This window comes from Synchiropus splendidus, chromosome 17, assembly GCF_027744825.2.
Source record: "Synchiropus splendidus isolate RoL2022-P1 chromosome 17, RoL_Sspl_1.0, whole genome shotgun sequence".
NCBI classification, from domain to species: Eukaryota; Metazoa; Chordata; class Actinopteri; order Syngnathiformes; family Callionymidae; genus Synchiropus; species Synchiropus splendidus.
Genome location: NC_071350.1, coordinates 5,898,994 through 5,918,256, shown reverse-complemented (window position 1 = coordinate 5,918,256; position 19,263 = coordinate 5,898,994). Strand labels below are relative to the sequence as shown.

Here is a 19,263-nt window from a genome sequence, read left to right as displayed (position 1 = left end):
CAACATTGCTGCAGTATGAAGGGATTAACAAGTGCAGATCCAGAAGACTGGAAACAATTACATTTTCTATGTGCTCATAGAACTTCACCCAGCAAACATCTCTCTACATCAACTCTACTAATTCACCTAAAAGCACAACTGAAATTATATCCAGCGAGTTCCACTACTAACTTCAATAATAGCCAAATATAGATGTAAAACGCTTCTTTTATCGTGATCAAAAACGACTGTGGGACATTTATCCAAACATCTTTTCAAGAGCAAAAACAAGCTACTTTCTCATGAGTGTAATCGAAAGAGCCAGTGGTGTACAGTGAAAGAAAGCAAGAAAACAAAACTTCCAGCCCAGTATGACCATGTAAGGTCACTCAGTATCCCACAAGCTTGTTAAATAACTCCGGGTCTCCAGAGAGGACAGCAGAACACTCATGGCGTCTTCTAAACTCTGGCAGCAGGAAACTTAAGGTCTGACAGAGGATTGAGTCTCCCACAGTACAGCAGAAATACCAGGCTCACCAAGCTAAGCACATGTCTTGAAGGAAAAATATCGTTTTGAAGCACATACATGATATTTACATGATTATCACCCTGGACGGAGTTTCCTTCTCTGCATCCAGTAACTGAACACATAGTACTTTTGGCCTTTCTTCCCTCCCTGCAAGCCAGCCACGGGCAGCGCTATTTTGGTCTCTTTTGGTTTCTTACTGGCTGGAAGACAATATTCCGAGATATTCCGAGAACATACGCTTCTGCGCCAGCAACAACTGCATCACACATGATTCTGCTCTTCTGCGTCACAAGCAAAAATGGATATGGAAGCACTTGGAATCAGTTAGTGGGAGGATGACAGGAGTCAAGCTTCACTTGACCCAAGACATCTCAAGAGATTCTGGGAAAGTGGAATATAATTGGAAAGTCTAAAGAACAAGACAAAGTGGGGAACAGTTTTAAAGAAAACCACATATGATTTACCAGTCACAGCATGATAAAAAAAAACAAAAAACTTTTTAAATGTATTATTTTCCACAATCTGACAGCGCAGTGCCATCGAATACATAAACTATAAATGCAAAAAGGAGCATTTCACTACACCACATCAAATCCACTTGTTTGAGTGCAGATTCGGTTTATCAGTCTCAAACAGTCAGATTCTGTTTGTTAGCCACTAGGGCAGCAACAACCACTCAATAAAATCGATATACATGGATTATTAAGTGTTGGCACACACATCAACAAGATATTGTCCAGCATGTTTGTTAAAATGCTATTCAGAGGAGATCTCTCAGGCACTTTGTGTCATTTTACTGATTTCATTGTTGCCAACACTGCAATTGAAAAGGTAGATTTCTGCAATGTCTTGACTACAGAAGAGAACAGAACAGAAGAGTGACATCAGTGACTGCAACCAACAAGGAAATATCACCGAATGAACCGACTGAACGCTGCATGAAGGTCTGCTCCCGTGAACTTGTGACGCTGACCGTGGGTGTGTCAGACAACCATCCCCATTTTCATGTATTTCAGGTTCAAACTAATTGAAAACCTTTCATTGAAAGGTCTTAAATCACATATATGTGCCACAGTCTGTCAGCACCCAGCCACTGCACAGACAGTGAAGCACACAGGAGCTGATCCGTTTGACTCGTCCGACTGTCCACACTGACAGACACATGACTTGTTGAGACACAATCTAAAATTTAAAAAAATATTGAATTGAATTGAATTAAAATTCTGGTTTGTATTTCTTCTCTCTCTCTCTCACTGTCTTTTTAAAATATATTATTTGTTGTGCTGATAGCTCACATCCCCTTATACAAAAACATACACTACACATTTTTTTGAAAAGACTATATATTCTGAAGATTTTGAATAAAAGGTTGGAAATTAATGTTTTCTTTTGTTTTTCTATTAATCTGTTTAATTGAGTGATTGGAGAAAAAAATGACAAATGAATCGATTCCTAAAATAACTGTTAGTTGTAGCCTTATTTTCCACAATTCGGTCTTACCTGGACCTGTCCTTTGCCCATGATCTTGTCCACAATCTCATTGTCGTCCTTGTTGAGCATACTTTTGTCATAACATTTCTCATAACACAAGATTCTCAGGTACTGAGAGCCCTCCAGCTCAATCTCAAACTCCTAGAAGACAGACAGCAGTACATCAATGCCATGAAAGAAATGAAGAGCATTAGTGATGGATAAACTGTAACAACTTTATTTAACTTACCTCATTCCACTGTGGTTCTGCAGTGTCTCTGAATACTCTGGTCTTTGCCTTACTCACAAAGTATCCAAAAGAGTCCACTTCCAGGGTGCAGTAGAGATCTAGATGAAACCACAGACCACAAACTTATCTTTAAAACCAAGTACATTACATACATCTGACCTGGAAACTGGACCATATCAAAGTGATCTGCCCATTATAACAACAACAAGTTCAAGTTCAAGTTCAGCAAGTGTTACTGATCTACCTGACCAATGTACATACTCCAAATCTTGTCAAAAGATAATTATTGTAATGCAGAATGCAGAATTGATTCCGTGTCCCTGACAGATCAAGTGGACTTGACCAGCTCCTCCAGCTTCACCTCCATTAGACATGCACAGACGGATTTGAAGATATTTCTAGCAGAGCGTCAGTACGATCAGTATATCAACACTAGACGACTATACACTATATACTATATAAAAAGAAGGTAGACTAGAATATCCTGAACAAGCCAAGGAACCTGTTCGACTGACATACACGAGGAGGGGACAAAGCATTATTTCAATTTAAGACATACTTCCTGTGTGTTGGGAGGTCAAAGTGGGAAACGTCTCCATAATCTCAACACTGCACATCACATCATGGACAGGGTTACCCGAGTTCAATGCACACGCATACAACCCTGACCACATATGCACACTCTAATTTTGGCTATGTTCCAGTAGGATTGTAAAAGGAAGAAAATCTCTCATAGAGACCAGAGAACGGCTGAAAAAAAAAAAACCTGAGCTGTGATATGCTATTTTGAACACAGAACATTTCACTGGAGGTTTAGTCACATGAGAATCAGAAGTTTATGTCCCCAGGCCTTTGACTCTAACATGGACAAAAACTGTATATTAAGAAACAACTCTCTGCTCACAAGTTGAGAAGTAGGACAAATCAAAGAGGCTATGAAGAGTTTTCGTTTTCTTGGCAGAGCACCATCTGGCTTAGATATGAGGGGATTGGTCCCTGATTGGTCCCTGACCCATAGATACCATCCCTTTCCATTTCAGGTAAATGAATTGCGTGTGTACGTCCCTGTGTGTCTAATCTTAACCTCAAGATGCTTTGAATGTTGGGTCGAGTGATGCGTGCACAAAATTATGCCACAAGTGGGAATCAGGTATACTGATCAGGGTCAGGGAGTAAAAAGCCTCTGCCAACAAGGTTGCTACCTGGCTAAAGGGCTCCAGCAGAAAACATTTTACTGGGGAGGAGAAGAGAGAAAAGTGGAAACAATAATGATACACAGGCTGGATTTTATTGTACACCAAATTATGAGGCATGTGCACAGAAACATTTGTTTGTAGAATGCTATGAGAACTATCCGTGCATGCTCAAAATTACAGGCTGCTTTACTCTCTCAAAATATGTGTTTAACTGCCTGACATGTCAAACAAGGCTGGCAACACCAGTCATAAGAAAGAAAAAAAAACTAAGCACCACAGAGAGACACCGATAACACTGCAACAAACCCCAAACATCTGGAAGAGCAGCCCTATAGCAATAATGTGACATACACCATGCTGGAATCTCCTTCCTTATGCTCGGCACATTGGGCCCCTTCAGACAGAATAGTAACATGAGCCTGCCATTTTTCAATCTCTCAGTTCTCGGTGCCACCAATGAGCAAACAGACTTCCATATGCATTGATACTGGAACGTTTTCAGCTCAGGTTTCAAATTTGCACAACTGTCATGATAACTGGCAGTTATGTAAACAAACATAATAGCTGTCCTCCTGACACCTTTGCAACACAATAGTGTTGACGTTTCAGAAAACGTTCAGTTTTTCACCAGTGAATCGAATGTGTGTGCATCTATAAGCATGACAGCAAACACAAAAGGAAGTGTCTGGCAGACTTACTGGCTGACTCCTTAAATCCTTGGGCAGAGTGGACGATTACATGCAGGAAGCCATACAGGCCGGGAGTCTCCTCATCTGTGAAATGAGTACAGCACTGTTAGTCCAGTGTGACTACAAACCTACGAATGTTTTGTACATCATATCACATTAGAAAAGAATGTTTCTACAGATGGAAAATATGTTTTTTGTCTCCCTTGTGACCACTGTCAGGTTCACATCGGTATAGTATTTCACTAACAGAGAGTTAGATGCTTGGGCTAAAGATTTTAGGGTGGCCTCACGTACCCTTGTCCCACCGCACACTTGCCTTTGGAGCAGCTGTGAAGCCCCACTTCTGGCCTGTAAGTAATCTACGGTGGATGGCAGCAAAAGCTTTTTGTCTGTATGAGGCAACGTGACCTGTGACCAAAGCCAGATGATTCACACAGGAATCTTTTGATGGAGCTGTGTACATCTCAAGGGTCCACGTGTGTGGTCATATGTTGGCTTTACAATGAGGAAGGAGCAAAAGGTCAACAAAGGAAAAAGTGGGGGCGACACTCTCTTTCAACACACAAGGATATCACCTGACTATGAGGAAAATGAAACGTCAACAAACTGAAGGGAAGACTGTAGTGTTTGAGTGAGGTGAAGCTCTCAGCTGACAGCTGGAATGTGAGAGAACAGCAAACCAACTGTTGTCGTTCAGTTGAAGAGGAATGTTCAGGGTTTGTAAAATATAAAAATGGTATCAAATACAGTATACGCAATGCCACTCAAAACAGCTAATGAAGCTGTCTCCATAAAATCACCTTCACAAATTTTGTACATGCAAAGTATGAGCATCAGGACTTCAGTGAGGCTGACAGGGGCTCTAATTTCATGAGTCACAATTTATTGACACAATTTATTAAAAGTGTGGTCAATGGGAACCAGATGGCTGGGTGTGATTTTCAGCTTTAAAGCCCATAGTTGCAGAGTTTCTCTTGTCTTGATGTAAGATTTGTTCACCCAAAAAACACGGCTGTGGCAGCAAGTTAGAAATGCTGCTTGTTGTCCGACTAATGAAAACGCATCCTCAACTCAATCAGTACTGTAAAAGATATCAAACTGTTTTCAATGAAGACTGGGGCGTATCTGGGATGGTCTCTGGATATTTCGGGTAAATTCTTATCTGTTTAAGTGGAAATTAAATACAGTCCTCCAAAAGTAATTTTACAGCTTACGTGTACCGATTTCTGCCAATTAATATGTGCTTTAATGTCTAAAACGCACGCATGGAAATAGCATATAGCATAGCATTCTTTTGTATCTGGAAACAAACAATCCTCAAAAGAGGCCACACGGTGGACTAGTGGTTAGCCCTTTGTTCATTCGTTCTTACATTTTTTTTTTTTGTTTTGTTTACAATTGTTTTGTCAAATGAGCTTCTGGGCTCTCGGTGCTATTCTAGCATATGACTGTATTTGTTTACACATATGGGAAAGTCTGCCAGGTGGCCCTAACGCCACTACCAGCTTTTGAAAGTGGCGTGAAATGTTGACAGCTGGATCAAAAACAAGAATAGCAGCAGTGAGTTCGGGACAGGCCATCAGCAACACTGTATTGAGTCGACAGCAAGAAGCAGAGTGAGAAACATACTCCAGCTTGACATTTGCCTTTAAGTCCAATTATGTGGCAGTCCAGTGTTTTACATATAACTCAAAACAGAGCAGCGAAGACAATGGAAGCAAAGATACCAGAGGGGGACGACGAACTGTTTTACTCACCATCCTTATTACTGGTGACTGGAATACTGTGGACAGTTCGCAGTTTGAAACAGGAACTGGTTAAGACTTGAAGCTCTACAGAGCTTAATAAACAGGTGTGAGGATCTGAAAGAGATGAAAAAAGTCAAAAATTAAAGTCAGAAAGCAAACATAAACAGGGCAAAATTACCTTTCTTTTGGAGTTTCTGAATGCTTTCTCTCCACTCCGACCGCTCATAGTCAGAGGAGAGTAGGAACAGGCAGCTCTAGATGTTCACAGAATAGAAAACAGAAGGTTCGATTCATTTCCTCCAAATTATAATGAAGTTACTACTAGATTCATCGAACATGCGCTGGTAACAACGTCACCGAACACATTTTTAATGTAGAACCTCTCCCTCTAGTGGAGAGACTATACAACTACATGAATAAAGACAAAGTGGAGGTCACGGCCGCTACCTTGCCATGCTTGTTGTGAATTCGGAAGGGAATGGTGGGAGAGTGTAGGAGCAGCCAGGACTCCTGTTCATTCATCTTTTTCCTTAAACGCTCCGCACGACTCTGACCCTTTGGCGCTTTCTGAAAACACGTTACCAACATGAAACCTTTGATCATGGCAATAAAAACATGATGTTCATGTGACAGCTGAAAAACTAACCAAGGTAACAACCATAAATCTGACCAATTTCTCTTCACTGAAATGTACATTTTTTCATGAAAATAATTTTCATGATTCATGAAGGAATGGAAACTTTGTGTAAAAGAATAACACTTCAGATTCCAGATAACAGAACATTGCATAAATGTACCCTTGCATCATTAAGATTAACCATTAAAATACTCTATAATATTCTATATACTATATAATGAATTTTCCTCCAGTTGATGATGGTGCTTTAGGAATTTGCAATGTTTGTGATATGGAAATAAGAAAGAATATACAAGAAGTAATAATCATCATTAACATCATGATCAACAAAAAGAAATACAATATATGTACATCTACATATAAATATATACTTTAAGTCCAGTATTTAGTTCTGATTTATTTTATGGAGAAAAAAGTAAATTACTAATGTGACCTGATTAAATGAGTATGTGCTAATATGAGGTGTTTAGGAAATTGTCAAAGTGAAAAAAATTGATGTACATTTCATGAGCGGATGTTTGCCTGAGCAAGGGTGAGTCATTTCATCCGATTACAACAGTAGCTAAATAAACTTGGTTATGTAAGTGATGTCTGGTGTGTCTCCTGATTTGATTTTGTTAATAGTCACCTTTTCTTTTTGAATCTCACTCTTCAAGACTGATATCTTCATCTTCATCTCCTCAATCTCATGCTCTGGAAGGACTTGGATGCTGGGACTGGTGTCAGACTCATCGAGAGTCTGAAAGGTCAAGTCTGCCAGAGGAATGTACCACTTGCACTCGTACTGCTGGTGACGGCTGCGGGTCAACAGAGAAGACGTCAGGTGTACATGTAAACTGAGTTTTCCCTCTCAAGGGAAACCTATGCAAAGCAAACTATGTTGTGTTCTGTTGGTAGGTCCATGTGATTTAATTATTTGGTGTTGCGAGCCCTGCTCTCGCATCAGTTGCAAAAAATAGAAATTTATTCCCTTTTGGAAGCAAGTATTTTCATTGAAAAACGGCAGAACAAATGGTGGGAAAGACTGTCCAAAAGTCTTAAGGAAATAAGAGGTAGATAGGTGAAAAAGAGGAGTCAAAATGAAAGAAGAAACCCTTTTCTGCCCTCTGAAAAGGACTGTGACAAGAAGTTTATAAGCCCACTGAGCTGAATGTGAGTAAAGCAATGGTTAGTATAGATTGTCAACGGCAGAAAAGCTAGAATTGATGTCAGTCAGCAACATCAGTTCTAGAAGAATAGAATCTACTTGGCCAAAACAATATCATGAAGATTGAGAGTTTGGCAATTTGCTATACATGGATTATATTGATTCCGTTTTTCATTTTCTCCAAGCGTTTTCAGTGCTTCTGTACTCCTTTTCCAAAGGCAGTCAATGGATTTGGAAAATGCATATTTTAACTAAGTAACATTCCGAGAAAGTAGCAGATATGATTTATTATGAGTTTCGCTCACTTTTGGGCCTGGAAATTGAGTTGGGACGGTAGACTCACCCCACAGCTGTCTTCTTCATTTTGGCACAGAGCAGCAGGTCAGTGAAGAGGAAGACATGCCGCAGCTTTCTGGAGCTTTCTGACACTTCCACCAAGAAGCCGTCTTTTACCAGCTGACGAGCCTGGAGCCAAAAACGTTACTCAGGATACAGAATGACAAACCAGCAGAGTGGAGCATATTCTGTCACACCTCTCCCTTGGGTGTTGTGACAGCAGTCCTCCGAGGGTCGATTTCCTCATTAATGGAGGACAGGAAGTTCTGAGATATCCTTAGAGCATCCTGCAGTAGAGGAAAGTCTGGGTGGTCTTTAGGGGTGTGCTTCAGCAAGTCCTGCAAAAACAATGACATTTATTATGACGATACCCAACACTCTCAACACCTCCGTCGAAATGTACTTTGATATCCGATAGGCATTTATTTGAGTTGAGTGAGAATCATTTCTTGACCAGCACCGCAGAGCTCGAGGATTTCACTGATGATCAGACACAGCAACAATGACAACCACTACATTACCGAGGTACACACACAGTAAGACAACACTATGGTTGGTCTTACTGTGGACTTTTGCCCCTCCGGAGTTGCTGTAGCTGGCTGGGACATTGGTGACTGAGATTCCAAGTGCAGCTCTGATGCTGCTGGACAGATAACTTTCTGACCTGTTTTTGCTGCCTGTATGCATGTATACGTGTGCTCTGTGGCTCAGTGTGTGCACGGCATACGTAACCACACAAGCAAATTACATCTAAGGGGAGGAGAGGGAGGAAAGCTGGATTTTTTCATTATAAAGAGCGGTCTAAAGAAGCTGTTTCAGTCGCAACAGACCCATCGCCATTCAATGCTGAAGGGATGTGCCACAAGGATGCTGAAGAGCCACACGCCACTCCAGAGCCACAGGTTGTACTTCACCTCTGTTTTCTACTCCACGCATCTTCTCCCTTCGTTCTGACAAATACACACATGTTTGTCTCTCTACCTTTGTGAGAACCACTCACTAACAAGGCTTTCCCCAGCCTCCCACCATCCAAAATAAATAGGTAAACTTAACTAAACCTAAACTCCATTAAAATGTAGTAGCTTTTTTGACGTTTCAACCCTCAAAACTGTCCAGCCAAAATGTCCTCATAAGTCTTGTCAAAGATTGCACCATCTCCATCCATTTCACTCCCCTCATACTGTACATGTCGTGCACAACACCCACACTTTTCTGATCCACCTGACTTCCTCATACAGCGCCTTTCTAGGAACTGTCATTGGCCTTCACTAGATTAGCAATGATACAGTGGTGTTCCTTCTGGTCTTCTCAACAGCGGGCAAAGCACAATCTGCTCTAAAAATCAGATTTCTAGCACACCATTTTTGTCAGCTAATACAAGGGCAATACAATATGTATACATTCAGTGACAAAAGGGGAAGCCAGTGTGTGTGCTTTGTTGAGTCCTTTGTAAAGGAACAAAGGTTCTCAAAAGGCTATGAATCCACCTTCAAATATCACAACCTTGATGGAGTTTATTGGGTGTGTCAGTGACAAGTGAAATCAAGGAGCAATACTCACGTGCAAGACAAGAGTGCTTCTGGTAACTCTGTCGATGGGCTTATAAAGGAGAGCTGAGGAGAGAGGTCTCATAAGGTCAGAAAGAAATGGACATAAGAAAACTGCAAATGAAACCTCAGACTGGGAGGGACACTTATGCCCTGAATATTCCTGCTTGTACAAGATGATATATGAACCAATTTTCTTCATTCTTTGCTCTTTCTTCCTGTTAAAAAATGTGTTACCCTGCAGAGAGACTCTGCGATACAACAACATTACAGCCATTTCAGCGACAAAAAGATGGAAGGAATGCAAGTGCATACAAACACAACAGGCTCATGCAACCACAACTCAACAAAACAACAAAAAAACAGAGTGGGAGGGAAAATTCCATTAAAATTGAATTAATCCAGTCCAGTTTATGACATGATTATTTGACATATTGTAGTTATTGTTGCATTATTAATAATTATTAATAACATTATTGATAATATATAGGTTTTTCACCAGCTGTTGGTGTCTCTCAAGGAATTTGCAAGGATTTCTAGAAGTTAATTCTTGTCAGCCGTCCAACTTCAAATGCGAAACTGTCATATCACGCATTGCACGCAAAGTGAGATATATCAAGTCCTCAGTTGTTGTCAAATGAAGGTCAACTGCATCAGATAAAAAGAGGCTAAACTGTCCAGAACCATATACTTATTTGACAATGAAACAATAGTCATTATAACTGAACTGAACTGTGTGGTCCATCCAGCATTTGCTTCTTTTCTGACAGACGTAGAGTATATGTTTACATTGTTGAACTTGTTCTACATACATACAGACAAGTTGATTAAAGGCACTGCTTGTGCTCAAATTTCAGTCAGATAGCTGATCAAAAAAGGATTTTAATACAGTTAACTTTTTCATCTAAATCAGCACTGGACAAGGCCTGTGTTTGGTGTCCCTGATTGAAATGGATTCATAATAGAAAAGGTTTTCATTCTCTTGCTTTATCCCTGTTGCATGACTATGGTGAGGGCTGGTGTTAGTGCATGACCAAAGAATAGATGATGAACAGGGAGGTGGTCAAACAAATGAATAGCAAACAGGATCCACAAAGAATTTGACAGGAACTGAAATGAGCAGGATTGGGGGGCGGAAAAGGACCCCACGGAAAGCCACTGATAAGAGCAGCCTCTCACTGCCATAACATTTTTATTGTTTATAAATGTTTGAAGCAGCTCCAATGTCACATAAAATGTCAACAGGACAATCAGATAATGGTTTTCAGGTTATTAAAATCATCAAGATGTGTGTGACAATTACCCAGCAACATTTGAAATATAACTTCTATAGTGAAGTTGAGAATCAAAGGAAAATTTCTCCAACAACAATAACACACATTAAACTAGCCACAAATGTATTGTTGTGGATTACTGTCCAAGCAACAATAACAACTTGCAAAATTGTGATCAAGTGTAGACGCGTTTTTACTTCTACTGCTTAGCATGAAAGCATGAAAGAAAATTCAGTGGCTAATTCAGTGGCTAAAAAGGACATTTGACTCAGCCTTAAAGAAGCATAAACTAGCAAATACTTCAGTTCCATGATTACACTCACAGAGACAGTAAACACCAGACGGCTCCTCGCTGAAAGAATCTTTAAACATAAACCTCAGGATATTATTATTTGTTTAAATGTTCAGTCAAGCAAATACCAATATAACATTCTGAAAACAGCTGCTACACAAATTGAAAACCATCTCCTTCAAATGATTTCTTTCAGGAAGAGAAATTTGCAAATCTTCATTGTTGCTCATTTTATGTTCCGCTGGCTCCAACCAAAGTCAGAAATGTTACTCAAACGGCAGCTGATCGAGCTCAACCAAATACATTCCAAGTTTGCTTTTCTTTAACAAGATGCTCTCAACTCTCAGCCATAAGTGAAGTTACAACACAGTCTCAGGAGCAGAAGCCCCTCCATCCCTTCAATGCTCATTCTTTTCAGCACCAAAATGAGGAGTGAGAGAGAGAGACATAACAAACAGAAGAGGAGTAAACTGCAGAAATTCTGAAAATGTGAATTGAGTCATATTAAGAAATGCATAAATTGCATTGAAACATGACTTATACAGTACAGATGCTCCAAAAATGTACTTTTTTACAGTATGATTTGTACACTATTCCCCTCTGGTTAACTATAATTGACATTGTCCACAAAATCTGACTGGTGATAAAAGACGACAGAGCATGAAACATTCACTGACACACACACTGACACGCATATGAACACACAATGGAAGAAAATAAATAAAGACATTTTATCCATTAAAAAAACTTACCTTCCATTGAGATTGTTGATGTACAATCTTTGGAGTCTTTGGGGCCTTTTACTTTGAGGTTCTGCGTAATAAATAAAACAAACCCGTTTATAGAGAAGCTCACAAGTCATTTTTCCAGGTCGGACTCAAGTCCTTCAAAATGAGTATTCAATGACTGTCAATATCCATCATGAACTTTGTCACTGTATGCATTGTTATATCTAAGGAAATCAAAGCATCCATCTCAGGATAAACTTGTACAAGTGAATTCACACCCGTGTAAGTAACAAGTGTCACTCAAGTATTCGTCTTCTCCTATTCACTCACACACATCCAGCCTGTGTAGCTACTATGGGATTGTTGTTGTCGTTGCTGAATATAATTACCAAGTTCCCCCATACAGACGTCAGACACTACATCAAACCACCCCCCTCCTCCAAGTAAGACCAAAAGGGGGGATTCAACACGGAGTGGACATTGTGCCAGAGATTTATTAGGGACTGACACAAAACTACTATACACAATCGTAAAACAACAGCCACTTGCCTTCCTACCAAACATTGTCTGAGACTTATCTTCCACCTATGGACTACATACCTCTGATATCTTCTGGAACTGGATGTTGGCCTGGCTGCATTTCTCTGCAGTCTCCAGCGCTACTTTGTAGTTGTCCACAAATGCCTTGTAAACGCCCAACTGACTCGCCTGCAGGCGGAGGAGAGAATGTTCAATATTAAACAAGGATTAAACATATTAACATCACAGTGGAGGATATATATTTGAACATTGAAGAACTTGAAGAAGAGTAAACTGGACTACCCAGAAGTACCTGTTGTTCATTGTTCGTACAAAAGAGTAGATGGGATCTCCTGAATTCTCCATTATAATGATGATTCTGAACCATTCAGGTTCTTTCAAATGTGAATGATAAAGTTGTGAAATCAATGTCCATCTCGTTTCACATTTTAAAGAGAAAAAAAAATCCATATCTAAGAGGCAACGTGGATAGCAGCTTAGCTTGTTTACTTCCATTTAAATAAGCAGAAAGAAAGGTACACTACTCCACCCAAATTTAAGAAATGCAGAATGAACTGGAGTCCACAACTCTGTTTTCAAAATCAGAACTCATACAAATGCACACACACACGGCCGAACCAGATAATGTCACTGCACTTTGGTTTGGAGAAGTCACTTCCTATGTCCTCTTCCCTTTTCTCAATGTCTCTCTCTAGCTCTGGCTGCATGGTGACTACAAGCCCTCATAGCAACAGAGCGTGAATGTGCAGCCGTTAAATCATCGCCAATCCCATCAGCCCAATGGGATTTGACTGGCTGTCCTTTCACAGGGTAAACATAGAAGTCATTTGGAGATAGAACATTTACTGATCTGTACATGTACAGTAGAGTCACCCAGGGTCATAAACATGAAGGAACTGATTGAAATATGATTGAGGCAACTCAAAACTTCTACTTTCCTGACAGGTATCTGCATGGTATCTGCACATCAACAGGGAAAACTCATTCACGCCAGCGAATGTGCTCAGGAGCAGGGGGAAGACATTTGGAAGCTCTCTTCACAGACGTTTATTATCATCTGTGATACATAGCCCTTTATGTGGCTCTCCTCCTTACTGACGGTGCTATCAGGAAGTCACCATGGCTGAAACGCACACAGCTTTAAATCGCATTTGACACATTGTTACATGTAGGATGAAAAGAGCGCCATCCCATGGCTTACAAAATCTCAACCTTTTATGCAAGGTGCTGCCTGCAGCCTCAGGATATGCCATGGATGGTGGTTGGACATGAGCTTCAATTGAAAGCAGAGGGGGTCAACATGCCACACTGAAGGATGCCTTCTGTGTCAGCATAGGATGCAAAAGTCCACTTCCCAATGTCGATATATTACGCCATGGAAGGAAAGATGTGGTCATTTCACTGGTCTGATGTGACAAGGCACGAAATCTGAGAGTATGAAGGTAGTTTGCTCATAAAAGATTCCATATCAGGGTTAGTAGCAACTCATAGTCCTAAATTTTTTAAAATATCTGTTCATTATGTCGCAGGTTTTGTCAGAGTTAAACTGCAACAGAAATTTGTACAAGTATATACAGTACTCAAATAACAATTATACCCCCAAATATAGAGATGAACACTGACGTTTTATTACAAATTTATGAGTGTATATGTCTATGCAAAACGAAATGCATAAAAGTCTATTGCATACATTGCCAATTGTGATAAAAAATGAATTACATTATGGGTTTTTTTCCCCATACGGTTACACATGTAGTAATCACATAGAGTGCACATGTAATATACAGTACATATTTAGTTAAACAAGGTGGAAACACAGGCTAGGAGCTCTTTTCGCCAACACACAACAAATTAAGAATTCTTCTTCATTCTTCCTTCAAAAATTGCAAACTTCTGATGTAGCCATTATGTAAATGTAGGATCAAAATGTACTTTAACTGTCTCAGCATGCTCCTTTAGCGTGGCATCTCTCTGTGCTGTGTTGCATCAGACCTTGCAACTCCAGCAAATGAGGAGACTCTAATATAAGGTTACGACTTCACAGCTGTTGCATCACTTTCCCAGATGCTCTTGGTAAATTGGATTGCAGCAGCAACTCTGACAACAGAATGACTTCACAGAGTAAACTAATAGACCATGTGATTTACAGACACCCAACATAAACAGTGATGTGGCAAAGAGAAAGTATAAATAGCAGAGCATGTCACACCAAAGTCAATGGCCGCAGACTAAATAAAGTCAGGAAAGACACAAAGGCTGCATGGGCAGGGTGACTAACAGGCAGCTAGAAAAAAAAACAGCAAGAGTGTAATTCTGAGGCACATTTGACTCACCAGTTTCTGGAAAAGATGACCAACTGTGACCTTCTCATCCCAGTGTTGGATGTTGGGTAAAAGTGCATCGTAGAACTCCTTGTGGATCTCAAAAATGTCCTGGATCTTGTAAAATATAGTTTCTATCTGCTTGATGCTAAGGACGGGTTGGGAGGTTGTGGCCGTGGCCTTCAGAGGGCGCATGGGCTGGATGGACACAGATACAGTACATTGATTTAGAAACTATAGACAGTGAGCATAAATGAGACTTTGGCATATATTTCACATCACTTTTTCATTTCATCATCGGAAATTTCTCAGATTGGAGAAGCCTTTTGAAAATCTTAACTATGATTAACTCATCCAGCTTTTTGTAGTGTCCCCTGAAATGATTTGGTTTCATTTGTCCATTTTCCTGTCTATTTTCATTTTTAATTTTTAATTCATCCTGAAGTCTCCCAATGGTTTAAATATCATTATTGTTCATGTTTCATGGACACTGCTTAGGCTTAGAACAAAAGATGATCTCTCTGTAGGTGCTCAAAACATTTCACAATTTATGTTTCATATTGGATCAGTATTTTCAGTATAATGTATTCAGTACTGTAAAGTATTTAACATGACGCTGCAAAGTTCAATGACAGCAACAGTTTGTTTTGGTCGGTAATTGACCCATTTACACACAAAGAACCAGTGTGAGTGAAACCTCCTCTTGTGTAAGTGCCGCTGCTGCTGCTGCTGCTTCAGAAATAGGAGATGCAGTGAGGTTTTCCACAACAGGACAACAGATGTTGGCAATATTGATCGACAAGAAACTTAGTTGGTGAGGCTGACAATCCGCACTATTGAGTAGAAGACAGGAGCACAATTGTGAGCACAATTTTCACGGCTCTGGAGAGTACAGAAAACATTGTTTCTGAGTCACACACACACTCACTTATATTTGAAAATAATATTATACAAATAAATAATTAAATATAAACAAATAAAATAAAAACTAAAATGAAACTATGATCTGACAATGCTCAAATATCTGGGTAGCAGTGTATACTGGTTATACAGTGTATACTGCTGAAATTATGAGGAAAACATTTTTAGAGATCACATTTTCTTGATGGCAAGTATTTGGTTGAGAGAAAATTATGTATCAAGTATGATATCAAATGAAAGCAGCTGGGAGAGATTTTGCAAAATGCACAGAACAGGTCAGGGGCGGAAGGACAAGCACAGTCACCAATGTGGTCAAAGAAACTGGGATGGGACCTGGAAAATACTGTATGTCGCTGACAGTAATGATAGTCAGCAGATGGAACTCAGCAGCACCCCAATGAAAATCATGTGACCATAATAGCAAGGGAGAGAATCATCCAGCGTCCACAGTGCTAAGATTAAAATTGCAGGTGTAATGAAATCTCGTGATTTAAAGGGGCGTGGTGCAGGTAAAACATTTCAGCCTGTGTACATGAATGAAAAGATAAAATCTTGCTCGACATAAACATTTGTCCCAGAAATCAAGAGGACAACACCTCTGTAATGTCTGAGTGTTTAGTTTTGTTTTTGTTTTTTTGATGTCTTTTCTGTTAGCTTAGAAAATACCAACCACACATTCATGTCTCACCAGTAACAGAGCCTCAAGCTGGTTTATGTAGACCTCCTCACTGGCCAGGAATCCTGAGAGGACCAGTTTTTTCATCTCCAGACCTTTCTCAATATCTCCCTATAGAATGAAGAAATAAAGATTAGAACCACAGATTCAATAACAAGCCCTTTTTATCAGTTGTCCGAATTTTATCAAGCACACCTATTTGCTTGTCATTGAAATTTTCCAGCAGCATTGTCATTATCAGTCAAGTGTTGCAAGAATGTGCATGAAAGTGTACAATAATAGCTGTTATTTGCAACATATGCAGGGTTCTCCCAAGGATTTCTCCCCAGTATTGGGGTGTCTCCAGTCAGGGAGTAGGGGCTGAAAACTGAAGAGCTGAAATCCGTGGGTCAGGGTCTTATGCTGCTAAAGCGCTGGAGAAACCCTGTTATTGACAGCTGACTAAACCTTAACAACAATGCACAGGTTTAACTTTGGACAGGAAAGGTCCAACAATTTCAACAGCAGACAAAGGCACTACAGCTTTTGTGATGTTAAAAAATATACTTAATCATGAATCATTTTCAGCTTTTTTCTTTTCGCTGAACCATTTCTAATTTTTAACAGAATAAAAGAGAAAGGAGAAAATAAAAGACAAATACAGACGGATTTAATTCATAAAAAAGGACACCAACAATTTGAAAAGCACACATGATGAGGACCCACGATTATTATGGAGCTATAATTCTGATATATCTGGAATGTAAGTTAGTAAATGAGTGTTGGGAGTCTACCTAAATAAAGCTCAGTGATACTGTCCCTAAAAAACAGGACAGAACATGTGTGGATGTAAATTTGCACAGGACTTGACAGCAGTTACTTCTGACCTTACATACACAGACCCTGCTTATATTAAGCTATTATTATAAGCTATATATTATAAAACATTTAAAAATGAATACTTAATAACGCTGAGGTTTGAACATTGTACATGTACTTAAGACTAGTCATTACTATCTAAGATCTTTCTTTTGTTTGATTAATAATTAACATAGGCAGACGTAGATAATGACACCAGCACTGTGGACAGCTTTACATTTACAACAGATGTGAAATACCAACAGTGTTTAGGCTGAAACAAAATTAGAATTTGCTCAGCAAGTCATCAATCAACAGCATTAAATAATACATCCATCAATGATTTGAAAGAATCTAACAAGGAAGTGTATTCCTCCTTTGGATGTTGAAGGATGATGAGGGGAAAAAGCAGGAAACGGGGGTAAAACTTTTTCCCTCACTGGCAGCATTTTAGCTTCAGTAGGACAAAGACCCACTGTGTGGTGAGAAGGCATGAGAAGAAGTAGAGGAGCAGTGAGGAGTTTTCCACTTTGTCCTGCACTTCTGTGTGTGCCTTCTCGAGACAGTGTTACTTGCGTAGTTGTGTGTGATAAGGAAGCGGTCATTAGGTCTGAGCAGGAACTACGGAAGCTGTCATTCTGACAACACACTTTTAACACACTCGCAGACAGCAGCATAAGTGACAACCTCAAGGAGAGGAGACATGCTGGGGCTGCATCATCCTACATCAGAGCATTCAATGACACATTCAGTTAGAGTGTTAGAGTGTTCAGTTAGGATGGCTCATAGTCTGTCAACACTGTCATGGCCCTTCACACCTGATTTCCAGCCCAGTCCATGTGTTCATATTCATTCAAGTGTGTGTGTGTATTTTCCCAGGAGCCATGCAGCCAGCTGCTATCTCACCTTGAACTGCCTATGTTTTGGTGCGATGGGCTCGATCTCCCCATCTTCATATCCAAACACCTCCTCCTCCTCCTCCTCCTCCAGCACCCTGTCCAAGTAACACAGTACCTCCTCCTCGTCGTCTTCCATTGTTCCTCCTTTATTATCTTGTTTCTACCTCCTTCACTTCCCCCCTTGTATGCCCTTCTCTTTAGCCTATCATTCCCTTCTTCACGGCCTGTCTGGACACAGTGTTTTATCTCCGTGTGATTCGTCAGCACGCTGGGAAAAAAAAATTATAGAGGACTCCGCCTACATAACCCCACCCCCTTCCTGTTCAAGGCTTCCTGGTGTGTATGTGTGTAGCCTTTGTGTATGTTTGAGTGCTGTTGCTGCGGTCGATGAGGACTGCCCACATTCACCCCCGAATCACAAATCCTCCACAACCACTTCTAACCAGCAGCAGGAGAAGCCTCTGACTGACACGCTTCTCACTGTCAGCTTTATTTATCGCCACTATCTGCTCGTGTAAGACAGACTTCTTTGTAAGTCAATCATTGTTATCTCAGGCACTTACTCGCTCACACAACATGGATTCTGAAAGACAGCAAATATTGGAGGAAAAACAGAAAAAACATCTGCTTTCAGCTTCCCAATCTTTTCCTATAAATGCACCAGTCTTGACTTTAGCTGAACCCTTAGAATCCAGAGTCAGGCGCTACATCATACATGTTCACAGAACGAAGAGTTGCAAAGGGACAGAAAGCGTACAACTTTTCATGGGCTATTTCTTTCACGGGACATCAACAACTTAATCTATTTGAAGACCAAACACCTTCATAGCAATACATTACTATGTATTAATGTGTTGCTATCAAGGTGTTCCTATAATGCCCAAAAAAGCAGTATTTTACACCTCAACATGAAAAAATGTGGACCTTTCTGGCATACCTAACAATTACATACTACTATATATCTTAAGATGTTAAGTCATGACAGTTGAAAGTATTTTGGATTCTCGGGCCACTTAGCTCATATAGCCTTGTTTGGATCAGGTCATGAAATTTTAAGTGTCACACTATTTTATCCTGAGGTGAGTAATTCCAGGGAAATATAATCCATAAAGGATTAGGAAGAAATATGTGGCCCAAACATGACCAGGTCCAGATTGCTACAGACCAGACAAATTGGACAAGAAACAATATGAGGTAGGCGTAGTTGTTTTCTTATTGAATATTAACAAACAAAAGGGGGAAAATAT

At 40.0% G+C, this 19,263-nt stretch overlaps 1 protein-coding gene across 3 annotated transcripts in view; it reads right to left on the bottom strand.

Moving 5' to 3' along the window:
* The window catches only part of abr (ABR activator of RhoGEF and GTPase), a 73,073-nt gene that overhangs the window by 16,125 nt on the left and 37,685 nt on the right, over positions 1 to 19,263 (bottom strand). For 2 of the 3 annotated variants that reach the window (XM_053846276.1, XM_053846277.1), the window contains exons 3-16: positions 16,293 to 16,391; positions 14,696 to 14,881; positions 12,423 to 12,530; positions 11,847 to 11,907; positions 9,542 to 9,594; positions 8,179 to 8,319; positions 7,989 to 8,110; positions 7,127 to 7,295; positions 6,309 to 6,428; positions 6,040 to 6,115; positions 5,871 to 5,975; positions 4,123 to 4,197; positions 2,229 to 2,326; positions 2,009 to 2,140 (exon numbers count right to left, since the gene is read on the bottom strand). In XM_053846276.1, the coding sequence (XP_053702251.1) occupies positions 2,009 to 2,140; positions 2,229 to 2,326; positions 4,123 to 4,197; positions 5,871 to 5,975; positions 6,040 to 6,115; positions 6,309 to 6,428; positions 7,127 to 7,295; positions 7,989 to 8,110; positions 8,179 to 8,319; positions 9,542 to 9,594; positions 11,847 to 11,907; positions 12,423 to 12,530; positions 14,696 to 14,881; positions 16,293 to 16,391 (1,545 nt within the window). Of the gene's footprint in view, positions 1 to 2,008; positions 2,141 to 2,228; positions 2,327 to 4,122; positions 4,198 to 5,870; positions 5,976 to 6,039; positions 6,116 to 6,308; positions 6,429 to 7,126; positions 7,296 to 7,988; positions 8,111 to 8,178; positions 8,320 to 9,541; positions 9,595 to 11,846; positions 11,908 to 12,422; positions 12,531 to 14,695; positions 14,882 to 16,292; positions 16,392 to 18,023; positions 18,748 to 19,263 lie in introns of those variants that run through there. The other variant, XM_053846279.1, reaches the window with a different exon arrangement.